This window comes from Monomorium pharaonis, unplaced genomic scaffold, assembly GCF_013373865.1.
Source record: "Monomorium pharaonis isolate MP-MQ-018 unplaced genomic scaffold, ASM1337386v2 scaffold_41, whole genome shotgun sequence".
Lineage (NCBI taxonomy): Eukaryota > Metazoa > Arthropoda > Insecta > Hymenoptera > Formicidae > Monomorium > Monomorium pharaonis.
This window is the reverse complement of record NW_023415703.1, coordinates 1-11149: the sequence shown is the minus strand read 5'-3', so window position 1 is coordinate 11149 and position 11149 is coordinate 1. Positions and strand designations below refer to the sequence as shown.

General features: G+C 31.3%; 1 protein-coding gene across 4 annotated transcripts; it reads right to left on the bottom strand.

Moving 5' to 3' along the window:
• Positions 1-1166: 1166 nt before the first annotated feature.
• LOC118648375 (protein ANTAGONIST OF LIKE HETEROCHROMATIN PROTEIN 1-like) lies at positions 1167-4951 on the bottom strand. Of its 4 annotated transcripts, none has more exons than XM_036294704.1 (3): positions 3322-4951; positions 2635-2895; positions 1167-2551 (listed from the first exon to the last, which is right to left on the bottom strand). In XM_036294704.1, the coding sequence occupies exons 1-3, from the start codon at positions 3335-3337 to the stop codon at positions 1506-1508; spliced, it is 1323 nt and encodes a 440-aa protein (XP_036150597.1). In that variant the 5' UTR covers positions 3338-4951; the 3' UTR covers positions 1167-1505. The 4 variants fall into 4 exon arrangements, with proteins under 4 accessions (XP_036150597.1, XP_036150599.1, XP_036150598.1 ...); XM_036294706.1 differs by lacking the exon at positions 3322-4951 and having other exon boundaries at positions 1167-1747; positions 1874-2551; positions 2635-3029; XM_036294705.1 differs by lacking the exon at positions 3322-4951 and having other exon boundaries at positions 1167-2164; positions 2279-2551; positions 2635-3029.
• Between the last annotated feature and the right edge of the window lie 6198 nt (positions 4952-11149).

Genomic DNA, 11149 nt, shown 5'->3' with positions numbered 1-11149 from the left:
CGTGTAAGTATAATTTTATAAATAATTACATAATATTATATAAAAACATTTTTATAAAAAATTATTATTTACTTAATTATTTTAAATTTTATTTTTTATTTTTTTTATCTCACGCTCTCTCACTCTCTTTTTCTCCCTCTCTCTCTTTCTCTCTTTCTCTCTCAACACAAATTATTAATCATATTTTTATGTTGTCTATATCTATCCTCTATCTTCTGCAATTTTGAATAAAAAACGTGTAAGTGTAAGTTTATAAATAATTACATAATATTATATAAAAACATATTTTAATAAAAATTATTTACATATTTTTTTTAAACTTTTTTTTATAAATACACACACACACACATATATGTATGTATTTATTTAAAAAAAAGTTAAAAGAATTAAGTAAATAATAATTTTTAATAAAATATATTTTTATATAATATTATGTAATTATTTATAAATTTACATAATTTTACACACACACACACACGCGCGCGCACGCACAAATATACACACACAGAAAAAAATATAGCCAATAATATATGTAATTGCGAGCTGCTAACTTACAATAATATTTACTGTTAATGCTCTAACACTCTTCTTTTTCTTCTTTCTTACACTCTCTTTCTCTCTCTCTCTTTTTCTGCTCCTTCTTTCTATAGAAGTCGCTGTTTCTCCTTCTGTTTTCTTTTCTGCTTCTTTTTTCAACAAAAGTCGAAACTCTCTCTCTCCTACCAATCTATTTCCTTTCCTTCTTTTTTTCTAAAAGATTATAAAATTTTAAAGATATTATTGTTATTTCCTATATATATTACATTATTACTTAATATATCTTAATATTATATAAAAACATATTTTAATAAAAATTATTTACTTATTTTTTTTAAACTTTTTTTTTATAAATACACACACACACACATATGTATGTATTTATTTTAAAAAAGTTAAAAGAATTAAGTAAATAATAATTTTTAATAAAATATATTTTTATATAATATTATGTAATTATTTATGAATTTACATAATTTTACACACACACACACGCGCGCGCATACACAAATATACACACACAGAAAAAAAATTAGCCAATAATATATGTAATTGCGAGCTGCTAACTACATAAAATACTCAATACAATAATATTTACTGTTAATGCTCTAACACTTTTCTTTTTCTTCTTTCTTACACTCTCTTTCTCTCTCTCTCTTTTTCCGCTCCTTCTTTCTATAGAAGTCGCTGTTTCACCTTCTGTTTCCTTTTCTGCTTCTTCTTCCTACAAAAGTCGAAACTCTCTCTTTCTCCTACCAATCTATTTCCTTTCCTTCTTTTTTTCCAAAAGATTATAAAATTTTAAAGATATTATTGTTATTTCCGAGAGAGAGAGATTATATTATTACTTAATATATCTCTTTATTACTTACCTTATTACTTACACACTTTTGATATAACCAATTTTGATTTGAAAACACAACTGTCAAACACAACTGTCAAACACTACGAAGCATGCGGTTCAATGATCAGCGAAAGAACCAATCAGCATCGTGGATTAAAGGCAACAATTCTTCGAGACTTTCGAGATGACTTCGATACATTCGATAAATAAATAACATATCTTTTTTAGAAAAGGATTCTGGAAACAGCTCCCGAAACATCTGCATTCTTCGATCTATTACATTATTCCTATTTCTATATCTAGCATGTAAATCATCAATCTCATAATTGTTATCTACAACATTATCTACAAGAACGTCATTAAAATCTGCAAAGAATTCATTTTCATCATTTTCTTTTATAGTAATGTTATGCATAATACAAGCGGCTGTTATTAATTTTGGAATAAATTGAATATCAAGTAATTCTAAAAATCTCAAACGACGGAAACGACCTTTTAAATATCCAAAAGCTCTCTCTATTGACATCCGTGTAAAAGAGTGTAAGAAATTAAATTCAGACTGCTGTACGCTTAAATGTCCGTTATCTCGAAATGGTGGGACGAGCCATGGTAGTAGTGGATAGGCTGAATCTCCTATTATGCACGTTTCATTAGGGAAAATGTTTTCCATGTCATTTTGAGCAGTATCATAGAGTAACGATCTTCTTAGAACACGTGCGTCGTGCAGTGAACCCGGTTTTCCACAATAAATATTTGTGAACTTCATATCTGCATCTACAACACCTTGTAACACGACAGAGAAAAACCTTTTTCTATTGCAATAGTCTCTAGAGTAATCAACAGGCCGTCGAATTGCGATATGCGTGCAATCTATTGCTCCGATACATTTTTTTATACCTCGTTTTGCCTCGAACTTTTGGGATATTACGAGGATAGCATCATTTCCCTCTGGCCATTTTATTTCTTCATCTAATCTAGATAATAGCCATTCCACAACACGATGTATTATACGAAAAATTGAAGATATAGATACATTAAATCTATCTCCCAAAGTTCGTAATGGCTCAGTATTTGCAATATACCAAAGAAATATAAGGAAACTCCACTCAGCAGAGATTTTACGCATACCAGAAGAATGGGATGGGATAAAATTACTCTGCTGCAGCACGTCTGCAAGTATAAAAATTAATATGGCATTAGCATTAAAAAAAATGTAAATAATAGACAATATAAATAATACATATTTTATATACCTATTTGAAGATATGCCGTACGTCTCTGTAATCTAAAGTGCTCCTTAAATACAGCATCACTATATAAGTGGACAGTGTTGAGGAAGTCTTGAACTTTGCTCCGTCTTCTTCCATGCATGAGAAGTTGATACAATGGAAACAATAAATCATCTTCAACTTCATTACTTGAGAAAGATGTATTAGATTCATTAGTGGAATTCATTATCTCACTAAGGCTGTCAGAGGAACTTGAACTGGTATTAGTAGAGCTGGATGATAAATCTGCAGTCATTGTTATGACTATTTCATCCATTTCTAATAACTGTGACATTATTATTTTTATATTTATAAAAGAAATAATTAAATAATATTATGCTGGATATAAAAATAATAAGTTTGGTTACAAAATCTTCTAATTAAAACAATTATCAATATTATATTATATAGTTATATACCATCTCAAATAGCACAAAATATTCATAAAATATTTATAAGAAAGAAAAATATTTACGATAAATATTTTGTACATATTTTTATGTCAGAGTTTTCATACATATGTAACATAAAAAATAAACAAAATACTTTTTCACTCTTTTTAGTCAAGCTAGTTTCTAAAAAATATTTTTGAAATATTTATATTATGCAAAAATGCATATATAATATGCTATACTAATTTCTCTAAGGTTATTTTCCTTGAAATATACTTACGTAAATTACGCAGCATTGTTGGTCCGTTTCAACGGATTCTACAAAGAAAATTATTAACGATAGCCTAAACGTTAATTGTTATTGTTGCTGATCTGTTATATGGTCTTGCTTCTTCTTTTAAAAATGTAATTCGCATCACTTGAGTAATAGTTACACGGAAATTTATTACCACCATGGATTAAAAAATATCAAGACACAGACACACTATAGGTATTTGGTACAGACTGTTACACACTTTGTTCCAATTGAATTGTGCACATCGCTACACTTTGTGCCTTCCTGTGTACGTTTGTGCTAAGATGTGTTAAGCAATTGGAAAGCACCCAGTAACTTGAAACTTTTCACTTTTCACACTTCCGCCCTACGGGAAACATTACACGATCGCAATACGTACCCTGATCCGAATACGTTGAATACAAACATACCAGCAACTTAAGCCACCAGTCGTCAACAGTCGTCACGAATAATACAATTAAACATAAATACGATTTATATATAGAAACGTTGATATAAGTTGTTAACTTTTTTTTATTAAAAAGCGTTATTACTATTAATTTAATAAAAATTGTCCTGTTCTAGTATACCACAAGGACAAGATTTTCTTGAATTGAAATAATCCGTTGCTACATAGGGAAAAAAGTCTTTAAATTACATAATACTGTGTGTAATAAATATTTTCAGGATCATGCTATTATTTATATTAGAATGATAAAAAGAAGATTACAGACAGAGGCACTTCCGCTCTGGAGTTGTGTCCACTTTACATTTTACAAAAGAAAAAAAAATTCAATTCTTAATATCTGATTGAATATGAGTGAATATTTTTTTCGTTTTATTCCAGTTTTATAAATGTACAGGAATTAATTAAAAAAAGTTTTTCAGTAAAATAAATATATTAGGTATTATGATACAAGAAACGCGTGTAAATAAGAATAATGAAACAAACATGTATAGATAAAGAGCGTCAACGACAGAATTTTATTTATCCTAATCAGGGACCCGGTCCGAAATAAAATTATTATGGTTCGGTTTCAGTTACGATTTAGTAAAATATTCGAAAACTGTTACGGTTTCAACTTTAGTGTAACGGGTTCTATTTTTTGACAAATAAAGAAAACCGAAAATCGTTTAAACTACGAATTTTTTCAATTCCGGTTCCGACTCTAAATTTTCCAGTTCTCAATATGTAATAATAATAAATAATAGTATTTAATAATATCTAATAATAATTTAAATAATTGTGTGCACTGATAGAAAAATGTGTTGTATTTGTAACCATAATTGCAAATAGCATCTATGACATGGTTGCTGTAACCAAATTGGAGATCTTTATATACAGTTAGTTGTGTACCATAAAATGATCTTTATTATAAGCATTTACCATATATATATTATAGTTATTATTACCAATGTTGTAATAGTAATTGCTATAAAAATGATATTCCTAACTGTAATCATTTTACTATGCAATTGTGATGGTTACAAATACAACACATTTTTCTATCAGTGTACAAACAACGAGATGAGTATCGAGAGACACGGTAGTGGCTCGCGCCAAGTGAACGCGCAGCGCGAGCCCGACCGTGCTCTTTACGCGAGTACGCGACTTGCGAGCACCCGAGATTATCGGATATCTCAGAAACGGCTAAACGGAGTTTGATCGAGTTCTAACTAGGCTCAATCGAAAGCTTGGGGTCGATTTGTATGTGAAAACTATTTTTATTTGTCCCCTACGTACCCTATGAGAGGAGATATCAAACGACGCAAAGTCCAAATGTCAAAATTTTCATTTAAGAAACGTCGTTATCGTCACCTCCTGATCGACCTCTCAGATCAGAAAACGTCACTTTCATACTTTTGATGCAAGAGGCGCTTGTGTGCTATGCGCCTCGGGTTATTTAGGAACCTGTCACACCGACGAAATATAGTGGCATGAGCAGCGATCACAATCGCATGCATCTCGGGTAACGTTCCGTTTCACGGATAATAATGTCTAATGTTAATCATGTGCGTAATAAAATGGAACGCAGTCATTCGCATCGTCACTACGGCGTGTGTAATGGATTATGTGGGTTGCCCATGTGGGTCGCGTGAACTCGTGAAGTGACGTACGTAGTGTGATGAATGTTATGTTATTGTTATGACAGTTTTCGTGAAGTAGTGCATTTTTTAATTTTTATTATACCGTTATGTCTAAACAATGACTGATGTGTCTCTTTTTAAGAATTTATTCGCAAGAGAAACGTATGCGCAAATACCCGCTTTAACAGAAAAGTTGCAAGTTTATTGGTTAAAAGCCATATGATAGCCAATAAATTTTCAACTTTTCTGTAAGAACAGAATTTGCGAATACGTTTCTCTTAGAAATGAATTCAAGAATCGAGCCTCAGAGAGAAACCTCTCCGAGGTTTTTCTCTGTGGAGACTGTGTGCAGACAGTTCGCGAATTGTTCTTTATTAATTGTTTGAGGTACTCGTGATCATCGAATGGAAGAGAACTTCGAGAGAAAGAGAACAGCGAGAGCGGTCAGTGGAAAGAATGGGGACTGGAATGCAGCTTATATTATTTTGTGTGTGATGGCTATTTTAATCTGTTGCGGGTTTCACGGCAATGATATGATAACCTGTATATTACATCGTGGATTACATCGTGGAGGCAGTGATGAGATGCGGGCCGGGTTTTTCGCGCATGCGCGGCGAGAATGATAGCAGTGAAGTAGTTAATAAAGAAAAAAAATGTACTGTTGATCGCCCTAATGCAATCATGTCAAATTTTTTGAATAAAAAGAAATAGCAGATATATTTATGTACAGATACGCACATACGCTCTCAACGTACAAATATATATATACATATATTTACACACAGATATACTTTCACATATAATTATAAGAAATTATTTTATTCTATAATAAAAAATATTAAAAAGAAAATAGGTGTTGAAATAATTTCAAATATTTAACAATACAAACAAAACATTTTATTTTTGGCAGAAATATTAAAGAATACCAACATTTGTTGCAAGGGTAAGGAAAACTGCCAAAAACCTTACCAGTATTCATAAAACAACAATTTATCTTTAAAATACAAAATAATATCATAAACGTAAGAAATTGCAAAGTTACAAAAACACAAAATATTATAGTAGTATACTAATAAAATATAATAAAATAAAAATACTTGTAATCAATTTAATGATAAACATGTTTTATAGATAAATATAATTTATAATATAATACAACTTCTACATTACAAAAATAATTTTTACTTGTTATATATTATTTATTAAATTTAATTAATTTATTAAATCCGTTAAAAATGACAAATATAACAATTACTATATACTAATTCAAATTATTAAATCTTTAATTTTTAACAATATGTAGCACATATTATCACAGTACGTAGTTATATAATACAGAACAGTATTATCAGAAAGGAAATATGGAAGGCAATGCAGAAATTGGAAATACTGGAAAAGCTAATAAGAATATGCAAACTGGTAATAACAGATTCGAAGAAAAAGATTAAAATCAATGGCTGCGTTCAGCAGAAAAAGCAGCTTTGCAACTGTTGTAAAATTCTTCAACACGACTGGTTTATACGTTTAGATCTAACAGGAACTAAGAGCAAAAACCAATCGTGTTGAAGAATTTTACAACAATTGCAAAGCTGCTTTTTCTGCTAAACGCAGCAACTAATTAACATTCCTAAGATTAGACAGTCAGAGAAGGTGATGGATTGGCCTCAATCGTGTTCAACCTGATTTTAGAAATAATAATATTTAGAATCATATGTAGCATGTATTAAAAAATAGAGGCTGGATATTAAAATACAAAAATTTGTTTTTTATTAAAAATTATTGCACATTAAATCTTTGGCTTTAGTCACTACAATATATTATTAACACGGTCATGTAAGTAAAACTGAAATTCTAAACGCAAATATTAAAAATTATGTATAGCATACATAAAAAAGTAGAGGCTAGATGTAAAAATGCAAACAAATGCAACAAAAAAAAAAAAAAATTAAGTATTATCAGATGTGCATTGTTCTCCGTATAAATTTTGTGTATTATGCAGTTCTAAATGCCTCGCGTCAATTTCAAAATTTGTACAATTTATATTTTGAGCTTGTAAACTAGATCGAATAACACAAATTGAGGAAACAGTATCATTTGATAGTCGATTCCTTTTTTTACATTTGACATCTGAAACAATAGAAAATATTCTTTCGGCCTCAGCATTAGAATGAGGATAAGAAAGGACTACTTGAGTTAATAATTCTAAGTTTGGGAACATCTTAGTCCCATCAAAATTTTCAGATTGTAGTATTTTAGCCCACATTTCATCTATTGGCAAAGAAGCTAATTCTTTTTTTTGTTGCTCATCAAAACTTAATGGTAAAATTGTCCATTTAAACGATAATTTTGTTATATTAATATTATGCTCTACCCGGTTAGCAATATAAGTTAAATTTTTAATTTTATGTCTACCTTCATTATATAAAGCTATATTAGGATCCAAAAAAATTAATTGTTTAAAAAGTTCATTTTTATAAGGTAGAGACGCTTTAGCATTTCTCGCGCGCGCGCGAACTGCCGTAACATAAAAATCCAAACATTTCAATCTAATTTGTTGCGCGCATTCGAAAGATAAAGTCTCTAAAAGACATTCACAATCCGGTCCCACATTTATGTCATTTATAGGTTTTATATTATCTTTATTATCCAATAGTAAATCTAAAGTTGAAATATTTTCTAAAACATCAATTTTTACCAAATTTACGGCTATTTGACGAATTAATTTTTGACTGCTTTCATATAATTTTGAATTCATGAATTAAAATATTACGAGATTGAAATAATACATTAAAGTTATTAAAAAAATTTAGTGCAAATTTTAAAAACAGCAAATACGCTTTAATAAAAATATCATTTAAATGTTCTAATATAATTTCCGCGGATTTTAATTTATCTTCTACTGTTGCTAACATAAAATAATTTTTAAAAATTTCCCAGTTATCTAAAAGTCTAACAACGCATTTTTCTAAAGATAACCATCTTGTTTCCGACAATTTTAATATTTTATTTCGTTGTCCATTAAAAAAATCTTGGAATTCTCCCAAAATCGCACATCGCTTTGCACTGCCCGAAATGTAAGTGGCAACTCCTCTAATCAAATTTTCGCAAGAAGAAGGTAATTTTTCGCAAGCCTTACTGGCTATAAGCGCGGATGAATGGCAAATACAATTTATTGTTATTAATTCTGGCACTTCCGTTTTAAGATGAGTCATAAAAGAATTTTTGGATCCGACCATTACTGACGCATTATCGCAAGCTAATCCAACAATATTTTTAATAGGAATATTTTGTTTTTCTAAACTTTCTTTAAACATTTTAAAAATTTTATTCGCGGAACAGTCTGTTGCATCTAAAGTTAATAATTCTAATAATTGAGTTACAATTTTTTTATTTAATGGTGATACGTAGCGGACAAGAACGCACATTAATTTTGTATCAGAGATATCCGTACTTTCGTCTATCAAAATGGAAAATTTACTAATTTTTAAATATTCAACAATTTTTTCAGTTTCACGTTTTGCAGTAATATTTTTAACAATACTTGCACACTTATGTCGAGCCAGCGAAAGGTCTTGCACAACTTCAGGTTTTATACAAATATCTTTTAACAAAGGAATTAAATGATCCACGATTTGAAAGGCTACATTATGCTCTGCGATAAAAGTTGCTATTTTAATTTCTGCGCGTTTAACCTGTTCTTTATGTGATAAACTATCTTTAAAAGTAGCCTTAAAATTACCAGAATTTATTTTTTCAATGTGTTTAACCGTTTGTGAATGTTTAATCAAATCTGTTTTGCAACATCTGATAGTTTTGTTGCATGCAATACAAAGCGCTTTATTTTCAGCAAGATGGGGAGCTAACCATCCTTTAAAAATACTTTCATCTAGCCAAGCATTTTGAAATTTTCTAATCCTACGTTTTTCAATAGCTCCTTTACTTGGACAATCCATCATTCATAAATAAATAAATATTACTTTTTTTCAAATATACTTGGCTAATTGTATTGATCTTACATTTATTTCTGAAGGCACGCGTTTATGTACTTGGTCTATCTTTTTTTTATTTCAATGTTGACGCACAGTTGGCGCATTTACTTCATATCAATCATTTTGTAGAGAAGATAATAAAGCAATATAGTAATGAGACAATTTACCTAATATAATAGTTTTTTTCTCAGATGCGCGCGCGCGCGCACACACACACACACACACACACACACACACACACACACACACACACACACACAATCGGCGCCTTCTTTTATCTCTTTTTAAAAAGGTTTGAAATACATAATAATTGTGATACACGTGCCGACATAAAGAGAACATTCATTGTAACATTATTAAGTTAATTGAAACCAAAAAATTCTATAAACTTACTGATTCTATAAACTGACTGAAACAGTTCAAAGTTACTAAAGTGACTTCCGGACCTGTAAGGGCTAAAGTAAAGACTAAACTACAGAGTTCTCTGCTGTAAACAATATGAAAAATACCCACTAATCAATGTCAAATTAAAGTAATATAATAAATATAAATGTAAAGTAAAGTAGATGTAAATTGTTAATATAATTTTTACTTTAGGAACACTTTAAAGAGGAGGAACCATAGTAGGACGGTTATTATTAAGATCAGTGCGTATAAAATGAAGGTTTTAAAACGTATACGAGGATCGTGTGAGACGGTGTACGATCCTCCGTTTTGCGATTCTACATTTCTAGGCATCTCATAAGAACCTAATGGGATGCTAATGTGACGCGATGGGTTGCTCGAAGCAATGCACTCCGATGAACAGTAAGTGCCCATCGCAATGGCATTGATGGCCTCCGCGGAGGAATCCTCCGCACCCGGCTCATCTACTGCGACGACTTCCTCCGGCGTGATTTCTATAACAGACATATCCATCGCGACAACGATTATCGTCTCCCGACGAACAGACAACGACGGTCTGAAGAATCGGAGTAGTACAGCGGCTTTATATAGTAGTACTGCGGCTAGTACCTGTTGGGTGGGGGGCGGCAGAGAGAAGGGGAAAGTGGCGGACGGGTCTCCTAACCTCTGATTGGCTAATGTACGTGAGGAGGGATAATTGGGGTAGACATAGACCGGCCCCTACCAGACCCCCGTAACTCGGTTACGGGCCTACCGCCAAATGTCGGCAAGAACGCGGTAGCGCGATGCGGATTAAGACCGTCCAGCGAGACGCGCGTCCGTGGTCGCTAGGAAGTTGTTTACAAGGAAATGTATCTGTCTAAATATATTATAGTTTGTAATTTGTTTTAAATCTTTATATTTCAAAATTTTGAGAAAAGTCGTGCATAATATGATCATATATAAATATGAATAATTAAATACGAATAATTTGTATATATAATTTTTGATCTAATAGCACATATACATATATATATATATATATATATATATATATATATATTATATATCTCTCTTCTCTCTCTCTCTCTCTCTCAATTCTGTAATAGCATTATGTGACGATCCGTTTCTACATGAAGCACCCTCGCGCTCGGCACGACCGCGCTATATGTAGGTTAACTCCCTTAAAGAGAAGAAAGTTATATTTTTTCTTATTACTTAATCGTGCTGCGGGTGGTAGTCTTTATATAATTGCATTTTACTCCCAAGAGAACCGAGAGGTGAGCCGCCTGTCGGCGGCGCCGCGCAGTAACTGGCGAGCAAGCGCGCGGCTACGCATATAGTATTCTCGCAAAGTCGAGAGAGCGGGTAAT